The following is a 21,079-nucleotide window of genomic DNA, read 5'->3' on the forward strand; positions in this document are numbered from 1 at the left end:
TCGTGATGATGGAGATGCCTTATGACGTTACAAAGTTGCGTGTTGAGTCATTGTTAGCTGCACTGCTTTGTGCATCTGTGCAACTAATTAATATGGATTCGAATGAATTCCAACATCATTCAATGATGGAAGGGATGTGGTTGGGATGAGATGAACTAACCCAACAATTCGTATTTTAAGTGCTTTATGCTTGGCCTAGTTTCTGGTTTCCGTGAGCAACTTTAGGCCTACTGAGAGGCCTAAGGAGAACGATGGTGGCGGTGCGATTCTGCGATGACGTGACTTACAGACAGAAGGACAAGACACTGGATTTGAAAGTTATGGGACTCTCGAAGCGCTGTAAAGGAAAAGTGATGTTTGTGGACTGCTCATTCTGTTCTCTCACTGCCCTCCCAGTTCACCTTTTACATCTGGAATATCTGGAGGAGTTACATATGGAGGGGAACTTCATCTGTTCACTACCTTCCGAGATCAGCCAACTGAAAAATCTGCGTGTTCTTTACTTGCACGAAAATCTTCTGAGTTGCGTTTGCGGGGATCTTGGTAGGTTGTCGCAAAATCTGCGTTCCTTGGATCTGAGTCACAATCCGTTCAAATGCCCTGAACAAATGCAGGATGTGCTCCATCGCTTGCATGGTTTGCGTGAGCTCAGATTGTACAGACTGGATCTTAAAGAGCTCCATGATTTAATCTGCAAAAATCTCTTTAGACTGGAAATTCTGGGTTTGTCAGATAATTCTCTTACTGCTCTCCCTTCAGAGATCACCAACCTTCTATTCCTAAGAGAAATATATTTGAATAACAATTTGTTCCAGTTTTTTCCAGCAGGGCTGGGTAAACTGCCCCATTTGGAAATCATTGATGTTGGACGGAATCAAATTGTTACAGTCTCGGATTATGATTGTGGATCTTCTTGGAAGAAACTCTTTGTATCATTTAACCGACTGTCTTCATTCCCTCGATCTCTTTGCAAGTTTGGCCGCCTCACTGTCTTGGATGTTTCGAGTAACTCCCTCACCAGGCTGCCACACTGTTTCAGGGCCCTTAGAGGTCTGGTAGACCTGGCACTTTCAAACAACATGCTTAGGACATTTCCTGCTCAGATTTGCATGCTCAATTCTTTGCATGTCCTTTATTTGAAGAACACAGGCCTAAAGGAACTGCATCCTAATGTTGTAAATCTTCAGAATTTATGTGTGCTAGACCTGAGTCAGAACAGTTTAACGGACTTCCCCATGGAGATCCTTTCGTTTGTCCACCTGGAAGATTTGAGCTTAGATGACAACCAACTGAGAGCGGTACTGTCTGTAGGCCTACCCTTATGTTCATCAATACCTAAAGAATAGCCAGATTGAAATGATAGAATTATGGATGGTTCTTGGTTGCATTTGGCACATATCCAAATCTAACCAACCAACTTTATTTGTGCATGGCAGATATTATATAGCACATATAGTATCAGATTTTCATACTTTAAAATAATTCAAATCAATCTCAATTTACTTCCAAACCCCTGTATGGAATTCACTTTCCACGATTCTTTTGTAATTGGTTTTCTATTGAAATTGTTGCATTATTTTCATTCTGGGTCTACAGATTCCTGCAGGCATACAGTCATTATCTAAGATCAAAAATCTTGGTCTGTCTGGAAACCAATTCTCGACTTTCCCTACTGCTGTATGTGAGCTGCTGTTGCTGGAGAAGCTTTATCTTGGCCAGGATCAAGGCATGAAGCTCCACTCTCTTCCACAGACCATTACTCAGCTCACAGTAAGAATGCAGTTTTACAGTGTGGGCCTATTTCATAAAATATATACATTTCTACATTCACCTTATAGGCCTATAATCTATATGTAAATAGATACATCAATATTAATATATAGATACAGTATTAAACTATGTTATGGACATTTTCCCAGAAACTCAAAGAACTCTACCTAGACAACAATAACTTGGTGGGCCTGCCTAACAGTATTGGCAAGATGCAAAGATTACAGGTTTTGGACCTTCATAACAACAAACTCAAAGCACTGCCAAAAACAATTGGTTGCTTAACTGGTAATATGTGCGTGTGTCTGTCTGTGTGTGTGTGTCTGTGTTTGTCTGTTAAATCTAACTTATCATAAAGTTATAACATTATCCTGGCTGCTTTTACACCATGCAAATGATCCCTCCCTTCTTAAATTGATAATTAGTTAGAAATGAAAGTGTTTAAAATAAAAAAATAATTTTATTTTGTGTATTTAATAACTGTAATCATATTAGTATTATATAATCCATATGAAATCCATGAATGAAATCATATTTTATTTCATTTTCAGGTTTGAAGAAGCTTTACCTTCAGACTAATAACCTGAGCAGCCTCCCAGTAGATTTTTCCAATCTTCGAAACCTTGGCATTCTCACGCTAACTGAAAACCCCATGACTGCCCCACCACTGGAAGTCTGTGAACAGGGTGCTGAAGCAGTAGTTCGGTATCTCAAAGAGAAAATCTGTAGAGGCGCTAACTGTTTAAAGGTATGACGCCCACCATACACCCTACATGTTCTCTAATGTTGCCATGGAAATCAACTAAATATCTGCATTATGTCTGCTCGTGAGAAAGCTATGGCTAAATATAGATACAGGCTATTAAAGTCAAAGCAACATTGCATCGTAAATCTAATGTAAATCTTTACCTTACTTCAGATTCAAGCTTGGTGGCGGGGGACAATGGTACGTAAGAAGTTGGGGCCTTTTAAGGAACCAGGAACAACAAAAAGTGGTAAAGACTCCAAAGACAAAGACAAGGACAAGACACACAAAGGAAAAGATAAGAGGACACCAAACAAGAAAAATGCATGAACTCATTTTTACCAAATAAATGCCTTTATGTAAATCTATCTAATTTTGATTAGGACATCATTGCCATGGTGGAAATAGCAATAGGCTACAGCAATGTTAATCGATCATCTATTTCATTGAACTTGGAGCTATTCTTTGCTTACTGTTTTCAGTTACAATTTGGTGTACCATTCAGTAATTCAATTTTGGAACAATTCTTGTTTTGTTTTGTCATGGCGCTTTATAGAATCACATCTTCTTTCTACCTCCACAGTTGATCTGACTAGGTTGGTGGTAAGCTCTGTTTGTCACATTCCACTGTGAGTTTCCTCTTGTTCATGACATTATCCAGTTTGTCCCTCTCCTCTTGCTGTAGGACCCAGTGCTGCAGGGCCACGTGCATGAGAGAGGGCAGCTTGGGCAGGGCCTCCAGCAGGCCAGCCAGCCACGGGGACGCTGCTGCGGACGATGCCGGCCTCCGGCTGACGTCCAGCTCTTCCAAGGCCTTCAGGCCTCCAGCCTCGTCAAACAACGCCGCCCAGCCGGCATCGCCCACCGTCCCATTGTATGACAGGTCGAGCTGCTTCACCTGGGAGAGCACCCCCTGCTTGGAGGCAGACGCTGTGCAACAGAGACACCCAAAGTTCAAAGACCCAGACGAGGCAGTGGCAGTGCAGCTGCGTGGGGCTATTTTTTTGCGGATGAAAGCCTTACCTAAGTGAAGCACATCCTCTGTGGTTAGATCACAGCTGCTCAGTCGCAGCTCCTGCAGCTTGCATGTGCTCAGCAGGCCTCCCAGCAGCAGCCCCAGATTTCCTCCCACGCTCTTATTCCACGACACGTTCAGCCGCTCCAGCTGCGAAAGCGACGGCACGGCCGAGCCTTTGAGGGAACAAGGAAGTGGAGACTGGTGGGTGGCAACGTCTGTTTCCACTTGGTCAGAGATTTTTTTAAGCAGTGGGGGGCTATATGTGGGCACATTTCCTCACAATGATATTCATATATATATATATATCATTGTGTCAGGTTGTGGATTCATTACCTAGTGCTTGATATGAGTCTGTGCTCAGGCCACAGTTGTTCAGAAGAAGTTTGCGCATCTTGGGAAGTGGAAGTGCAGTAAGGAGAGACTGCAGAGCATCTCCAATCTTTTTATTTGATGACACATCCAGCTCTGTAAGAGCACTGAGGGAGGGTATTACCTGGACTAGAGAAATGTATACACACAAATGCACACAGAAGCTGGAATAATGACACACACACACACACACACACACACACAATAGGGGATGGTATGACCTGGACTAGAGAAATGTATGTAAATGCACACATAAGCTGGGATAATGACACACACACACACACACACACACACATATATATACACATGCATACATTCATTGTTACACATACTTACCCAAGGCCATTACATCCTCTTCTGACAAGCTACACAAATGGATACCCAAGCAGGACAAGTGAGTCATCTGTGCCAGGTTCTTGGTCATCTTGGCAAGTCCTCCACTGGCCCCTTTGTTGGCAGAAAGGTCTAGGCGCTCCAGGGTCGGAAAGAACTGGAGTGCTTCACCTATAAATATTAAAGAAGAGTTAAAAATGAATCATCAGTTATGTTATTCAAAGTGTGCTCATGCTTTAATAAACATTATAATTGCTGTTTTGTTATTCTATTTTTACTTCACTAAGTACAAAACTGCATGCAAACGACATAATTACTTTACGGATTCACTGCCTCCCACAACAATAATTTAATGGGTGCATAATAAAAGCCATCTTGCTCAAAAGATTAGAGGCGTTCAGACAAGAATAAATGGTCAAGAATAAAAGCTTTTCTTTAATTTTATAGTTTTTTAGGTAGGCACATTTCAAGGGGCTTCAGAAAGCATGGCAGCTATGGAATTAAAATGTAATCAGTCTTGCCAATAATTGCAATATAAGAGATGACATTTCTTTCGAATTGTGCGACAGCTGATTGTCGACAAAAATAGTACTTAAACAATACACATTATATACAAACAATGCTACATTATAGCATTAGCATTGCTATTTTCTAGTAATATCCTCAAATTAATGTTAATGGTACATGGTCAAGCGTGTGTGTGTGTGTGTGTGTGTGTCCGTGTGCACGTGTGTCTCTCTCTGTGTTGTGTATGTGTGTGTGTGTGTTACCGAGGATGCAGAGGCCATCCTGCTCAAGGCCACACATATGTAGCATTAGTGTCTTCAGTCCATGAGTTGCATTCAAACAAGAGAACAGTTCTTTCATTCCTCCAGTTGTGATCCTATTGCATGAAATATCTAAGTCCTCTAGACTTGACATCAAGGGAAGGGCCTGGCCTGAAAAATGATAACAATAGTAACACCAGCGGTATAGTTAGTATTGACATTAAAATTATATATACAGTCTATATAAAAGTGTAATTGCTGTTGAGTAAAATGTTTACACATAAGTGCCATTCCATCTATTTCTATTAATTCTTTATGCAAAATCTCTATATATTTTTAGCATGGGGAATGACTTGTATAAGTAGAAATTACATCACTCTAGCATGGTGAGTGTTCGTCATGGAGTACTGTCATTTCCAAACTATTTAGCCGAGGTTTATATGTAGATTTTGCTAAATTTCTTCAGCTATGAGGTTAATACACAGGGGCAGTTATTATGGTATTGATATAGTTTTTTTTTTTTTATATAATTATTTTTTATTGTTTGAAGTTATTAGGGTCAGCACATTACAACTGAAGATACCATTCAAACTAAATACTTGCAGAGGGAAAATAACAGCAGTTTTTAAATTACATTTCTCTCTAAACACGTTTAATAAAAGGAAAAAAAAAGAGAACTCCAAAAGTTGATTTCCCTCCAATATTTCATGCTTCCCTCATAACACCAACCCCAAAACCTCCCACTCCTCCCTCATTCTAACAACCTCCCAGTCCCACCCCCTCCCTGCACCCATTCCCCAGCTTTCACACACATTCTCACACCTTTCACACACAGTCACACACGCACACAAAAAAAAGGGTTCAGGTATAACTAATGTAGGAAGTTATACATATTATTTACAATGCCAGAAGGAATGCATAAGTGAATCCTCATGTTGGTTACATTTTATACACCTATCAGATAATCTAACATCAAATTTATGAATTTTATTTCTACTGTAGTATATTCTCGTCATTAACTTAAACTGAATTAGACGTAAACTCTCATTACAGGTAAGCCTAACTGTGAGGTCCAAGCATTCCTTCCATCTTTCTTTTGCCTAATCTGTTGTCCACTGGTTATATATATTTTTCAGTAATTCATCGCTGTCTTCAGCTTTAATCAAATTTTTATACATGTATCCGGTCAGACTCTTTTTTTCATTTCTGTTAAATATTTTCATAATATCTGAGGAACTTGTGTTCTCTAGATCAAGTTTATTAATCCAATTTTTTATTTGTATATACCTAAACGCTTCAGTGTCTTTTAACTTATATTTAGCTTTCAACTCCTGAAATGGCAGGACTGAATTGCATCTTATAATGTCTGATATTTTCCTAATTCCAGCTTTTATCCAAGTATCCCAATGCAATTGTGATTTCTGAATGTTAATTGAAGGGTTATTCCAAATCTGTATATTCCACGGGAGCCCTAAACATTGGCCAAGATGTTTTTTTTAGAATTTCTCCAAGCATTTAACATGCTATTAATAACAAAGTTTGTAGACTTAACTTTATCCCTTGAAAAGAGAGCAACTAATAAACTGTGACTTTGTAACTGTTCATTTTCAATTTCTATCCATGATTCTTCCCTAGTATTATTAACAATACGATCTATATCGTTTGTGCAGCTAAGTGATAGAGTTCCAAGTTAGGGAGGTTTAACCCCCCTTCCCTTCGAGGACAAAATAAAAGCTTTCTTTTCAATCTACTAACTTTATTGCACCAAATAAATGAAGACAGAAGGCTGTTCATTTCTTTAAAAAAGTACTTAGGTGGTGTTATGGGTATAGTTTGAAATATGAACACCAACTTAGGAAGCCATACCATCTTAAAAAGATTTATTCTGCCTATTAGACTAATCCTCAAGTTAAGCCATCTTTTAATATCATTTTTAAATTTTCTTAATAAGGTAGCATATTATCTTTATATAGCTGGGTTTTATCAGCACTAATGCAACATCCTAAATACTTAAAATGCTTTCTCTGTATCTTGAATTGTCTAAAGTTATTCAGATTGATTTTACTGGAGTCCATCACCATCAATTCTGTTTCCTGCAATCCTTAAGAAATCAGTAATAATTTCCAATACCCTAGGGATAGAGATATCTGCATTGCTTAAATAAAGTAGAAGGTCATCTGCAAATAAACTTAACTTATACTTTTTCCTTCCAATTTCGATACCACTTATTTCTTCCGTTTCCCTACATTTTTAGGCCAATGGTTCAATCGCTAAAGTGAACAGCGATGGAGATAACGATATCTCTAAAACTCTTTTTGGGAGTTGAAATATGTTTTTTATCAGCTGTGTTCTTCTCCTCACCCAGTGCCTTCATATCCGCATCAATGAGCTGGCAGTCGACCAGGCGAAGCTCCCTGATCATGCAGCCAGAGCGGAGCTGGCCGGTGAGGCTGTGCAGGCTATCTCCCCCGACTCCTGCATTCCAGGACAGGTCGACAATCTCCAGCAGAGGGACAGAGTCCAGGCTCTCACCTGTGGCATCAGCCATGGTCCTTATTAGTATGACCTCAATGGGTGTAAACAATGACTTACTTATTTGTTGGCTTTTTGTTGTGGGGGTATTTTGGATTTAAGAATAGAATTGGGGGTTATTTGAGAATGTTTGGAAAGCATTGATTTCTGCATTTCATTCTGCATACAAATTTGACCACAAACTGTAAACAATAACATGACTGAGTTCAACAGGATATGTGAGATTGGCTGGCTCACCAAGTGATGTAAGGTCTTGGGCTGTTATCCTGCAGCCACACAGTCTCAGAATACTCAACTTCCCAACATGCTGCAGGTGAAAGGTCAAAGCCTTCAGTGAGCCTCCGACCAGGTCATTCCAAGACAGGTCTACTACCTCTAACTGGGTCAGGAAGGGCAACAGAGTTGCTGAGTGAATACAGAAGGAGAAAAGCCGGTGAGTGATAAGATAAGCAGTCAATTAACCTAACATTGTTATAAGGGATAGTTAAAGGTATGGGGAGGGCGTTGAGGAAAAGTATCAGGGATTGATCAGTATCCCAGGAAACCGTAGCAGTGTACTCACCCAGCTCCACCATGTCCGTGGCTGTAAGGTCACAGTGACTGAGGTTGAGAGCCTGGCTGTCTGGTTTCTTCCCCAACTTCTCCACAAACTGCTTCACGCGTCCCCAGCCCACCACAGAGCCGACCTCCATATCCACGGGGTCTGTATCTGTGGTGCGTTACAGTTTTTCTCAGTCGCTTTGGTGCTTTTCTCAGATCAAATGAAAATTCTCATAACCATTAGTTCAACCTCCACAACATTTAGTCATTTGTGCACATCATAGTAGCAATTTCTCCTTCCTCTGAACAAATTGCAAATGCTTTTGAACATGTATCAGTTGCTTTGTCATGTCAGTCAAAATGAACTATACTTATGAATGCTGAATAGTCGTTCCCAATAAAACTAATAGTCTTCATTTCATTGCTTGAGTCATTACATACAAAATTGGTGAACTAGTTATCAAATTCTGTCACAATGCTGTAATTGCAAAAAGCATATACAGTAAAACTGTGAAACGTACATATTCAATGTCTTGCACTCACTTACTCCCCTAACTACAGCAATTTGTAACTTTACTGTAGTTTTCAAATGGCTGCAAGTACTGTATAGTGCTGTCTTAAGCATTTTCAGGTAGTGTCACCGAGTTCTGACCTTTTTTTGCATGGGAAAACACTGAGAGCATAAACTGTCGTAATGAAAAAATGAAAAAGCCATTTGACTATCTTGTTCATAAACGATGGTGTCAAGACTTCTCATTTTGGTGACACTGGCAGTTTCATTGACATAAATACCTGCTTTTGAGGAATGGACTATCCATTTTGAGCAAGTGACGTGCTTTTGCAGGTTATCCACTATGTTTTACAGTTTGCACTAATTGTTTTGAGAAATGCACTAATTGCTGTGCAAATGTTAATAGTGATGTGAGAAAAGCACCAAAGCGACTGAGAAAAACTGTAACTGGTGCCCATGAGTGTGCGAATTTTACTCACATATATTCATTTCATCAGTTAAGTCTATTCTGTCACACTTCACAGAGACCCCATTAAAAGTGGTTCGACTAGCCACCTCAGCTCCTGAGGTGAATAAGTGCATACCATTTACACACACATTGTGACACATTACACTCGATTTATAAACTCATAATTTGCTCATTGGCTTAGATTGGCAAATTGGCAAATAGTCAGATAGATAGATAGATAGATAGATAGATAGATACTTTATTGATCCTCAAGGGGAAATTCAAGTTCAAATCAACTGTCAAGAGTTGTCAATGAATTACATCTATGAATGGCCAGAAATGGTCAACTTCAGCCAGCCCCCGCAGGTGGGAAAACCATGTCTCTGGAAGTTCAGCTCACCTGTTCCTGACACTGTGCTTTTCCCCTCAGAGCTATCGGACTCCTTCATCTCTGGGATGCCTTTGCTCTTCCTGTCATTGTTTTCCCCAGGCCTGAAGAGGAAGCCAACAGGTCTCTGTCGCCTTTCAAAAGAGGCCTTCCTTCGGATCTGGTTCATGATCAGATCTATGGCAGACCTTTTCTGAGAGCCATCCCGGACCCGCTGGGCATCTACAACAATATGAATAAAAGTATTTCAATAGGTAATGTTATAGACTTGTTTGGAAACATCTCAGTATCAATGTATTAGATTGACTATAACATACCTGATGATTCCATGCTTTTACTTTAAGGCTGGGAGTTGAGGGCTGCTTTTTATGGGAGGTAGTGAACAACAGTTAGGTAAATGATTGACAAACGTAGCCTGCCTATCTTACATTTCACATTCGTACACCATAGTTTTCGAAATATTTATATTTGTAAACCCAGTTTATATGACCACTTTGATAGGCATAGGACCTAATAATTGAATGACCTGCTCAAAACGGATATGCACTCGTATCCTGCTTCTCAGAATAGAAACAGGATGTTCCTATTCCCCAAAAATCTATTGATACTCTCCGACTTAAAAAAAGAAAGTGCAAAGTGCACTTCTTACACTGTGTCTTTTCGTACCTGGCGTCAATACTGTTTCTGAGTTGACTGAGTAGAACTTATAGCATCATTCTTTTGGTGTCGCAAATGTGGAATAGCTCTCCCGGAAATAAACAGTTTGGCATTTGAAACCAACGAGAATAACAGAAACAGTAGCTGTAGCCTCGTTAGGAATGACGCATTGCCTGATATAATCGTTGTCACAAAAACTCTTCCTTGCAGTCGATATCGTGCGATAAATTATTTGAAATCCATTTAGAGATAGAGACAGGTCGACCCGCAATGACTTGCTGTGCCAAACTTGATGAATAAGCAGGCAGAACATGACACGAGACAGCCAGGTGATGTGCTCCTCATATAGGAGGCGTGTTCGAAACGTAATGATTTAACCTGCTGCTCCAATATGCAATACGAATCTATACGCACGTTGATGTAGAAGAACAATAACCACATAACAGAAGAGTGGTGATAATGTGTCTTTGTTAATTACAAGAGGAGGTAGGAAATAAGTGTCACTTTATACAATCCAAAACCCAACAACAAAAAGAAGCTTGACAGTGATTTGGAAAATAATTTAACCAGGCTATAGAAAGTACATAAATGCAAAGATTAACCATTTTTAATTGTCTTTAGCCATGCATCATAAAGCTCAAAGCAAATATCCTCTACAACCTATGAAGCAAGTTAGCTTGCTTAGACCAAGTTACAGGATAGAGGCTATGGATAAACATAAATGACATTAGATATTGATCCAAAAGGATGGTAACACTTAAAAAACAGTAACTTTCACCTGACGTACATCTGAGGTAGCTACACTTTTAGCAGCTGAAGTGTCATCATGAGAGTAAATGATGCTGATTGTCAAAGAGATAGATAACTGAAGTGATGGCAGTTTGCAAGAGTAATGTAACTCTCTTTCCTACTCTTCTTAATAAAACACACATTTAGACCAACAGGTTTGAAATTATAAATCACCTTGGGACTTTATAAAATTGTAAACAGGGAAAAGAAGTAAAAAAATCCCTATTCTTGAGGAACATTTCAAATCCAATATTGTTTCAAATACAAGGATCTTAAGAATAGGTTCAAATTCATCCAAACTTTTAAATCTGCTTAAGTTTTGTATTTCAGTAAACATGATTCATACATACATTTAAAATGTACATTCAAACATACATACATACATAAAATATAAATGTATATTAGGAACACATTAAGTACACGTTCAATAACACAATGTTGTCTTTTTATGATCTGTTAATAATAAATAGCTCAATATAATATTTACAGTGTCATATACTTTCTCTGTGATTTTGGCTGTTTTGTTTTACCAAAGTTGTTAAAATATCAGATCTCATTTTTGCAGTAGATGATGCACAAATGAGCCTGGTGATTATGACTGTACAATTTACCATAAACATGAGTAAATCTTTACCTCTATACTTCATTCAAACTCTACCCTTTCTTTTCAGAGATAGTGATTTTTAAAACTTTTCAAAGCATAACAGGTGTATACAATTGTATAACATATTTATTTTATTATTATCAGTCCAAGAATAGTAGAAGCAAACCAATACACAACTGCAATAATTGCCATGTCATATTTTCCAGTTATGACATCACCAGATGAAGGACTAGTGTTTCAGAGTGATGTCATTTTTGGCATCAGACCCATATGGTGAAGAGAATGGCTTTTTCTGGTGACTGTAGCACCAAGCCACATCTCTCGACTGTGTTTGGAGGTTTGCATGTTTCTCAGTGTAATTTTGCAAGGCTGTGTGTGCGCGTGGGCGAGGTTGCTAGGGGGTGCGGGGCGTCTGTGGGTCGTTGCTGGGGGGCGTCAGGAGGGGCATGTCTGGGGTGGCGGGGCCACTGGAGCCCTTCATCTGCTGCTTGAGCTCGGCGATGGTGCGCTCCAGCTTCTCCCGGGCCTCGCGCTCCCGACGCAACTCCTCCTGCAACTCCTCACGGTCCTCCTCGGCCCGATCCAGCCTCCTGCGGAGCTCCAGCAGCTACACACAGAGAGAGAGAGAGAGAGAGAGAGAGAGAGAGAGAGAGAGAGAGAGAGAGAGAGAGAGAGAGAGAGTATGGCTTAGTCAAAAGGAAACACCATGTCAGGCAGACAGGACGTGGCAGCACACTGACTCTGACAGGTGGAAACACAAACAGCAGGGGGCACTAAGCAACAGCCCTGGAAAAAAAGAAAGGGAAAAAAAAAACAAGAGAGCGAGACGGCTTGGCGAGGAGAGGTCTCCAAGGCCACAGCTGCTGGGAGACCAAACAAAACAATCTATCCGGAGAGCCAGCAGACTCGTGGAGCCAAAAGCAGAGGCATTTAGGAGAGAGACTCTAAAAACCAACTTTGGAAGACTCCGGAGTCTGAGAGAGAGAGAAAAAGAGGCCTCTCGTGTTCTTTCCACTGTTACCAAACGTCTGTATTTTGTTTGATTTTGTGAGGCTGACTACAGAACAGAAAAACAACAGACATTTATCCAGTGACTCTGGTTAATCTACGCCAGGCCTTGTAGCATATTTCTAACTGTAATTCACAAATGATTCTTTCAAGAACCTTTCCAGACTATACCTCAGACAGTTGTTATGTGAAATAATGCCCGTTTTCAGCTTGGCACCAACAGAATGGACCAAAGAAAAATATTCTTGTCCCATCAATCCCATATCATTTGTCTGTTCTCCATTCTTTAATAATTTCTTTGTCATATTTTACCTATTTTAAAACCTCTATTTATACACTGTTGTCCGTGTTTCTTTCTTTGCCCCGTCTCCCTAGTTCTGTTCTGTGTGCGCTGCAATGCTGTCTGTGTGACTCCTACCTCTGCGGCGTAGTGGCTGTCTGGCGGGAGCTCGCCGCCGTCTGCTCTGTGGGAGGAGGTGTGCTGGCAGAGCGTCTCCAGGCGGCTCTGCTCCTGTGGCGCCTCCCGCTGTCTCAGAGCGTGCTCAGTCAGCGCTGCCTCGGCCACCTCACCCTGACGCAACACCTCCAATTCCTAGTCAGAGGGCAGGGGAGGAGGACAGGGAAGAGAGAAAGACAGAGAGAGAGAGAGGGGGTAGGGGTAGATGGGAAAGGAGGATAAGAGAAACAAAGAAGGGGGATGGTGAGTTTGTGAATAAGATGAAGGAGTGCCTTGTAAAATGCAACACTCAGACACACACACACACACCACACCAATCCACACATGCATAAGCACATACACACACAGGGAAAGGGAAAGGGGAGCACAATGCACATGTTTGTGTGTGTGTCAAGAATGTGTGTGTGTGTGGGGGGGCACAGGTATTCACTATTCACTGAGCAGCCGCTCCTTGTGAGACAAACACCTCTCCACACACCTTCTCGAGCTGCTTCTGTTTGTGCAGGGTGGTCTGGAGCTTCTGCTGCTGGGCGGTGTACAGTTGGAGCACCTCCATCACCATGCCATCCCTGCTGTCCTCCTCACCCACGCCCCCGCCAACACTTTTCCCACGCAGCTGCGTTTCTATGGAGACGCTCTCCGCCGGCTCCTTGTCTGGGCATCCCCGCTGTGATTGGACGACGGGCCCACTGCTTGGCAGAAGCTCTGTGACAGAGGAATGGGGTGGGGGGTGGGGGTGTCAGTGTGGTGCAGAGATAGAGTGTCTGTGGGGGAAGAATTCACTAGTGTGCCCACAGACTGATAATGAGGAAACTACAACAACACAACGCGCTCTTAGCAGGTACATTTCTCTTCTCTCAGGGAAAACCAAGAAAAGGGAGTGAAGAAACATGTTCACATGCCACACACATGGGGGTTTAAGACTAACCAGGTGTAGCTGGCATCCTGCGAGCTGAGCCTGTTCTCGTCCAGAGAGTGTTGTTTATTCTCAGGGTTAAGGAGCGCTCGGAGCATGTCAACATTCAGAAGACCTCCTTCTTTCACAAGCCCAAACTCAGGAATCAGGGCTGGGTTGAGACCATGGAGCTTATTCTGCATATACAAGAGAAAACTGGAGACAGAACAAGAAGCATTAAGAGATTATAGTCAGCTTTATACCACAGCATGTAGAGACTGTTCATAACAGACCAGTAATACTGGTATTACTATGATTATTTAGTAATTGTAATACAAGAAAAAATAAGAAAGTAATGATAAATTGTTTATTGTGTAATAGAAATATAACATATCAAAAATAATTTTACTTTAATTAAATCATTACCAAGACTCTGATGGGGAAAAAAGAATATTTACTATCAATAGTATGTTTATTCAAAAGGTGAGACTCAGAGATCACAGGTTTGGCAGATGAATATCAGGTTTAGGCAGTACCTGTGTTGCATGATGTCAAGGTGGCTTTGGTTTCCTTTCATGTGGGGATAGAGATGGCTGTCAAGGGCAAAGACAAGTGGAGGCGCTGCCTGAACAAGAGGAAACAAAGCCCAAGCGAGGCAAGGCATTAGAGGCGTGGGAACGGCACTAACGGAGAAGTGCGGTCAATGGTGGGGAGACTGTCATACCTTTCCATCTGCGTCTGTCTCGCCAGGCTCCTCCCTCATGGAACCCAGATCTAACTCAGTCTTGGGTTTGGCACCCTCCTAAAACACACACATACACACACACACTTAATGTCTGGTATGTAAAGGTGACTAAGGCAAATTAACTTTCTGTTGGCATTTTATTTCCCTGAACACATGAGCATAGAGACAGGCAGAGAGGGCGTGACGGACAGACAGACAGACAAACAGACCGACCAGCCAACAGACAGACAGACAGTCTGGCCGGCAGACAGACAGACAGACAGACAGACAGCTGCTGTTTCTGGTGGCCTGTCTGGCCCCACCCTTGCTCTCCTTCCTCTAAGCAGACAGGAATCTATGTCTGGCCTCCAGCAAGGCAGCATGGGAAGCCATTACATAATCTCTGGGTAACATAATCTGCTTTTAATGAAAACCTTCCATCGGGCCAGCCGGAGTGCCTCATATATCCACGGCTGCAGACAGCAAGGCCCCGAGGGGGAAAACCGCCTGTACAGTGTACACACACCCCTAGAGACAACATCCTCTTCACAGACGCTGCCTCACAGGGGGGGCGAGGGCGGGTTCAGCTCTAGAGAGGAACTGTCTCTGACTGGGCTCCGCGTGCCACTCGCAAAAAGTGTCTGTTTCGGCAGGTTAGCACCAAACCGCGGCGTCTGAGTCAGGAAATGCACAAGGGTCAACCACAAGTTTGAGCCTCCACCCAGTTCTTGTTTTCTTTCCTTTCAGCTTTCAGGCGCGAGCCTCTCAGCAAAATAGAAAGGAACATTCAAGAGATGGCTGACCAAATTACATGGGGAAGACAAAGATTTTCAGCATATCTGCATAACTGACAGACGAAAGAGGAGTGTTTCTCCCTCCTTCTCCTCTCTCTCTCTCTCTCTGTGTGAGTGAACATGCACGCGTCTGTCAGTGTCTGTGCTGAGGCCCAGAAGGGGAGGAGGGGGAGGGGTGGACTGACTTATCTGTCACGTGTCGGCCATAACATGAGGACACTAATCCACCCAGTTATTTACAACATGTGACGCCAGCTGACATGCTTCCTCCTTCGCTCTAGCATGCCATAACCTACAATCTGACCGACAGACAGACGTGTACAGACATTAGACAAACCAGACAAAACCAGACAGCTTAGACGGCTGGGTCAAGCTGACGGTAGAGGAGACACATCCGCATACATGGCTCTCTAGGCCATCGAGTCAGTCTGACATTCAAGTTTACTATTTAACCCTTAAAGGAGTACCGTCACACCGGTGTGACGGGAATGTTGAGAAATGAACGTTCTAAAGAATATCTGGGTTCATTGAATTCAACATAGAATTTTAGAACCTTCAATTGTTGCGGAACTTAGAATGTTCAAAAACCTAAACCTTTAAGGGTTAAGGAACAGGGCCAAAAAGTGTGCCTTTTAAGAGAGGCAACGATTAAATAAATACATTTTCACTTTAAAAACATGGAAAGTTATTAAGTCATTAAAATTTCTAAAATGATTCTAAGATTAATATATATATGTTTTAAAATAGTTAGACATAGAGTAGCTATTAAAATCCTTCACAAAAGAAATAAAGTTAATACAGTAACTCTTCCGTATGGGAAATTTACATCTGAATTGCTTTGGGTTGCCACCGGAGTCTACGAGGTTAACACGTTTCCCATGCGTGTATTGTTTTAGTGCGGTGTCTGTCCACAGTCTGTCGTTGTGGTGACTGAGCTGCCTCATAACCTTTTACACTGTGATGTGGCTCGGAGTCTGTGTTTGCATCCGGACACCAGGCTTGTGTTCTCAGAAGTGCAGTTGCTAACTCTGTTGTTTAGTCTTCAGCCCTTATATAATGAGATGGAAATCGACAGAGTGTGCTGCGCGCCAATTGGCTGATAGGTAGGCCGGGGCCGGGGGTCTGCGCTGTGATTGGCTGAGAGAAGGGGTCCTGTGAGGTGAACATGGGCCCCGTGAGGGAGGTGCAGCAGGCTGCAGGCACATGTGAGAGACTGCCCTCAGCTGCTCTTTCTCCCGCTCTTTCCCCCTACTTCTCTCTCTCCCTTCTTTTTATGCTCACTATCTGTCTATCCCCTGCCTCCCTCCCCTCTCCCCCCTCTCCCCTCTCAGTAGCTGTGGTTCTGGTTGTTTATGTAGAAACTGTCAGCGAGAGCTTGAGAGCCAGGCGACCCTGGCTGATCCCTGGCTGTCCCTTTCCTTTTGGGGGGAAACATCTGCTCTGGCTTCAGCCTGACTGTAACCTAGTGGCCTCAGAACTTACCAACATTACCAAGAACTGAACTCTTAAAAAAAAAAAACTCTATTTTGTATTTCCATTGAGCAAAATTCATATTTTCGAGAAATGTTGCTGGTTTTCCTGTGAATGACAGCCACTGTGGCCTAGATATATGTGCTTGTCTCTGCCAGACACAATAATAAAAGCCTTCCTCCACATGGAACAGACAAATACAAAGGCTGTTTGTACAATCCATATCAGCTTGCACTCACTGTATCTGTTTATGCCTGTCTGTGGTTACACATTGCTTATCTCCTAAAAATAGGGCGAGCGGCTGTCCCTGAAACAGTCTCGCCACAGATCCTGCCAGCACAGGGCGAGTGGACACATGGATCTAAGTTTGGTGTCTGCATTTGACACGTGTTCTAATCACGATCTTTAACACAACCAAATACATTAATATTAAGAACAATAAAAAAGACAACTCACAATGCTGAGTGTTTTCTTCTCCAGTTGCTGGATGTTGGGAAATTTCTCTTTCATTTTCTCCAACAGTTGCTTGTACTTCACTTCGTCGGGCGTCCCGAGGTGTTTGCGCCCCAGCTGCAGGTAGCAGGCCCATTTGTCCGAGTCGAAGCCCCAGTGGCAGGTGCGCTTGTCCGGCCGTCGGTGCGAGTGCATGACAAACCTCTTGGGCGAGAAGAGCACGCGGCACTGGGCGCATCGGATGCAAGGCACGTCGACGGCCGTGTAGAGCCGGGGCACAAACAGGCCCTGGCATTTGCCCAGGCACTGGTGCTCCACCCAGAACCCGCCACCGTCCTTGCCCTCCTTCTCGCTCTCGTCCTGGTCCCTCGGCGCCGTATCTCCCGGGTGCAGCAGGGCGTTGCAGAGGCGCTGCGCGTCAGTGAGCGTGATGAGCCCGCAGGAAGGCGCTCCGGCCGGCAGCACGCCCATGACCTTGAGCACGTGGAGCTGCGCCGCGTCACAACGCGAGCAGTATACGTAGAGTTGGTCGCAGACGGCGTTGATCTGCTGCAGAGAGAAGTCCCTGAGCACCGTGTTGAGCACCTGGGGCAGGCACAGGCGCCACTCTCCCCCCACTGAGAAGCAGGAGATGGGCTCCCCTTCCAGTGAGCAGAGGGTGAGCTCTGTGGAGCTGTCAGGGGGCACCAAGAGGGGTGCAGTGGCAGCACTGCCCAGAGACGGGTGAGGAGTGGCCTTAGTGTGGCCATAGTGGCCTGAGAATGTGGCAGGGCCGCCCAGGGAGCACTGGCTACTCAAAGTGAACTGGGCCAAGGTGTTCCTCAAGCCGGGGCTGAGATCCAGCGCTCCCCCATTCTTTATCAAAGGGAAGTGTGTATAGCCCAGGACGTGACCTGAGCTCATTACGGGATGGTGCTCCATTACCTCCTCTTCCACTCTCTCCTTCTTGATGTTGGTAGTTTTAAGGAAACAGTCAGATGTTTTCCTTGACTTTGGGCTCATTGAAGCCATGATGCGTTTCTTAATGGGTGTGGCCTCTGGGGGTCTTTCCCTGCTGTGTCTCTTCATGGAGCCCTTGAAAGGAACTTGGCCCTTATGGAGGTGGAGCAATTCAGCCTGGAGACTAGCCATAATGCAGTGTCTTGGGGTGGGTTTTTATTTCCTTCTGTTTTTCTTACAAATTGGCAATGCACAGAGGCGCAGTTTTTCAGATGTGACACATCTTCAAAATGGTGTGAAAAAAAAGAGACAGAAATGTGAGAATTAAAATGAGCCAGTGAATATAAGAGGGGCTGGTCAAGCCCACAATGACATAAAAATAGCAAGACAAGTGATGACCCCACCTCAGATCATATGTCAAACACTGGGAAAAGGTTAAGGTAGGTTTACCACTCACTCACTCCCTTATGTAGGTCAAGTCAGTAATGCACTGGCCTATACTATCCAACTAGTGGTGGGAATATTTGATTTCAAATAGTGCAAAATAAAATTACACCAAAAGCAATAAAATAGAAGTCAACTAATAATTTCTCTGAAATTTTCAAAAATAAACATTTTAACCTCAAAATAAATATATTATTAACCTGCTAACTGATTTCAACTACAACAGACAAGAATTCCTGTCTTCCTTTTGAAAACAGCCTCGCCCTGCCCTTGTAAAAGAAAATGTAAAACCATCCAAAAACAGAACTTCTCACCCAAGACACTCAAACATGTACGCTAACTCTGAATATGACTCAATTGTAATGCATAACAAATGACCAATGTATTAGGAGAACTCACTTTCGTTTTTGAACCCTACTAATTCTTTGAAACTGCCTCACAAAAATCCCCGTCGTTGTTGTGGCTGGAACGATCGCCTTATATTGGAACGGAGTCCCGACATTCCATCCACTCCCTCCCACAACTCTATCACTCACTGGCTCACTCGGTTATTCCCCTCCCCCTTTGCCGTGGTAATGACATTCACCACTGCAAGACCCTCCACGGGACTACCCCCCTCCCCCGACCCTCAATCGTTCTAGTCCTTCTACAGCTTTTTCGACCTATGACCTATTTGTATAGCCTTTTATTGAAAATACATTTTTGACAAAAGAGTTAGCCTACTCGTATGCTGAACACAAATGCTAAAATAGTCACTATGTGCCAATATCGACAAAAAGCAAAGAGATTCCTTTGCGTATGGTGTCACGCTTGCCATGGAACAGCCTACACCGCATACGTTTCTACAACACTATTTTCAGTAGAATGCTAGATCCCACCCGTTTACAGAGAATACAGTAGCGCATATGTTATACCGTCTTAGCGAATAACAAATTGAACGAAAGAGCAGTTACATTTTAAACATCAAATCCGTTGTATCCCGTAGCCTACTACGCTGTAGAGACCCACTTAATATTATGCATGTCTCCCTACATGGGCTACTACCACCTCCGACGACGTTCGATGAATCAACTGTAAATAAGAACTAAACAGAAAATATATGTAGACTGTGGTTTAATTAAAGGGAATCACAGTCATTTCCACTTCATCGTCACTAGCCATTTAATCTTACCTTCTTCGCGAGCGCAATATGGCTGGTCAGATCCTGAGATGCGATATTTCGTTTTACAGTCCCAACTGGTGCGAATAGACTGATTCTGAATGATTATATATTATAAAATAGTTTGGTTTCAGTTCACGACTCCAGCGCCGAAGTTCAGTCTTGATTGTTCCTCGTCCGAAGACTGATTGACGAACTGGAAGCTTGGGGCGATAGACCCTGCAACGTCAATCCACAACCCTACAACCTACGTCACCCGCCAATGCTCAAGCATTAGGTATGTAAGCGTCAGACAGTGGGACGCAGTTGATAGGAAGTCTGTCTCGCAGTCTGGATGTCAAGTTTAAGTTGCTGCAGAGGAGAACCAAGCCGACAGGAAGGCATTAACAAGAGATATTTAGGAATGCTTACACGACACGATGACAGGCATAGCGCACTTTAAGAAACAAGAGGACTTAGCCTATTTAGCGCGCCCGTATACACACACACGACGCAAAGATGCATTCTTGGAAGATAAACTATAAATAGTCCATCAAACCATCTTTTGTAAACAGAGGATAATGGACGTGTTGAAATTATATCAAATGAATGTAACTCGGAGTAGCCTATAGCATTTTTAGTTAGGTTTCAAATTGGTATACACTCTTGGCCTCTTGGTCTGTACTGGAAGGCGTCGTGTGAATATTAAATGGCATCTTGAAATTGAAATAAAATAAATACGTTTCCATTGTTTTGCACCATGCACTCACACAAATTGCATACACAAACGAGCATGCGTAGGCCTAATGAGCGAGTCTTCCGTTTTGGACAAAAACGGGTCTTAGGTTTAGGTGCGTGTGACTTGGTCTTCAAGTTTCGGCATGTTGGAATGTGTATTTGTCTTTGCCCATCCAGACTGCTGTCCTGTCTGCATACATTCTGAAGCGCTGGGCTATTCCGGCCAGACATGGATTTGCATTTTCTTTTGTCTATCTGTTTCATCCCATCAGACTATTAACATACTGCAAATAGTGACAATTCCACCCTCATTTGCATGAAGCTTTGCATTTGTATGCTGCCTGTCCGCTACAGACTCCTGCCTCTTCCCAATGATTAGATCATATGAATGCCAAGTGAGTAAAGCCCAGTTCTGCTCCCCAACTCAAGTGTTTTTGTGCCCTTTTTTGTTTTGGTTGCAATATTCTTAGAACTTACTTGAGGGGAATTAGCCTTGTGCTGCTCCCTTAGTGACTGTCTGGCCTCATCCCCCTAGCACATCTTCTCAG

The 21,079-nt window shown here is 42.9% G+C and overlaps 3 protein-coding genes across 7 annotated transcripts; 1 reads left to right on the top strand and 2 right to left on the bottom strand.

Annotated features, from left to right (window-relative positions):
* The first annotated feature begins 62 nt into the window (after positions 1–62).
* Positions 63–2,883, top strand: LOC125309022 (leucine-rich repeat and IQ domain-containing protein 4-like). 2 transcript variants are annotated; one of them, XM_048265669.1, is made up of 5 exons: positions 63–1,307; positions 1,597–1,770; positions 1,920–2,058; positions 2,322–2,518; positions 2,690–2,883. In XM_048265669.1, exons 1-5 carry the CDS (start codon positions 252–254, stop codon positions 2,843–2,845), a joined length of 1,722 nt encoding a protein of 573 aa, XP_048121626.1. In that variant the 5' UTR covers positions 63–251; the 3' UTR covers positions 2,846–2,883. The 2 variants fall into 2 exon arrangements, with proteins under 2 accessions (XP_048121626.1, XP_048121627.1); XM_048265670.1 differs by having other exon boundaries at positions 64–1,298.
* Positions 2,848–10,391, bottom strand: lrrc31 (leucine rich repeat containing 31). Of its 4 annotated transcripts, none has more exons than XM_048265666.1 (12): positions 10,088–10,391; positions 9,739–9,780; positions 9,434–9,643; positions 9,065–9,148; positions 8,097–8,243; positions 7,772–7,939; positions 7,364–7,534; positions 5,006–5,173; positions 4,239–4,406; positions 3,867–4,031; positions 3,539–3,706; positions 2,848–3,445 (listed from the first exon to the last, which is right to left on the bottom strand). In XM_048265666.1, exons 2-12 carry the CDS (start codon positions 9,749–9,751, stop codon positions 3,108–3,110), a joined length of 1,800 nt encoding a protein of 599 aa, XP_048121623.1. In that variant the 5' UTR covers positions 9,752–9,780; positions 10,088–10,391; the 3' UTR covers positions 2,848–3,107. The 4 variants fall into 4 exon arrangements, with proteins under 4 accessions (XP_048121623.1, XP_048121622.1, XP_048121624.1 ...); XM_048265665.1 differs by having other exon boundaries at positions 9,739–9,783; XM_048265667.1 differs by lacking the exon at positions 9,065–9,148 and having other exon boundaries at positions 9,739–9,783; positions 10,088–10,388.
* A 138-nt stretch (positions 10,392–10,529) lies between these two features.
* Positions 10,530–20,110, bottom strand: skilb (SKI-like proto-oncogene b). The gene is made up of 9 exons (XM_048267034.1): positions 19,827–20,110; positions 17,276–18,494; positions 14,556–14,633; positions 14,368–14,456; positions 13,865–14,047; positions 13,736–13,749; positions 13,415–13,641; positions 12,898–13,071; positions 10,530–12,078 (listed from the first exon to the last, which is right to left on the bottom strand). Exons 2-9 carry the CDS (start codon positions 18,401–18,403, stop codon positions 11,866–11,868), a joined length of 2,106 nt encoding a protein of 701 aa, XP_048122991.1. The 5' UTR covers positions 18,404–18,494; positions 19,827–20,110; the 3' UTR covers positions 10,530–11,865.
* Positions 20,111–21,079: the final 969 nt, after the last annotated feature.

Source organism: Alosa alosa, chromosome 16 (assembly GCF_017589495.1).
Source record: "Alosa alosa isolate M-15738 ecotype Scorff River chromosome 16, AALO_Geno_1.1, whole genome shotgun sequence".
Classification (NCBI taxonomy): Eukaryota; Metazoa; Chordata; class Actinopteri; order Clupeiformes; family Clupeidae; genus Alosa; species Alosa alosa.

Coding starts and splice junctions, on each gene's coding strand:
- LOC125309022 (XM_048265669.1), top strand. CDS start 252: ATGGTGGCGGTGCGATTCTGCGATGACGTGACTTACAGACAGAAGGAC. Junction 1,308..1,596: donor AACTGAGAGCGGTACTGTCT/GTAGGCCTACCC, acceptor CTGGGTCTACAG/ATTCCTGCAGGCATACAGTC. Junction 1,771..1,919: donor AGACCATTACTCAGCTCACA/GTAAGAATGCAG, acceptor ACATTTTCCCAG/AAACTCAAAGAACTCTACCT.
- lrrc31 (XM_048265666.1), bottom strand. Junction 5,174..7,363: donor TGCGGATATGAAGGCACTGG/GTGAGGAGAAGA, acceptor ATCATTTTTCAG/GCCAGGCCCTTCCCTTGATG. Junction 4,032..4,238: donor AGAGGATGTAATGGCCTTGG/GTAAGTATGTGT, acceptor ACATTTCTCTAG/TCCAGGTAATACCCTCCCTC.
- skilb (XM_048267034.1), bottom strand. CDS start 18,403: ATGGCTAGTCTCCAGGCTGAATTGCTCCACCTCCATAAGGGCCAAGTT. Junction 14,457..14,555: donor AGACAGACGCAGATGGAAAG/GTATGACAGTCT, acceptor CCTCTTGTTCAG/GCAGCGCCTCCACTTGTCTT. Junction 12,079..12,897: donor ACAGCCACTACGCCGCAGAG/GTAGGAGTCACA, acceptor CTCTGTGTGTAG/CTGCTGGAGCTCCGCAGGAG.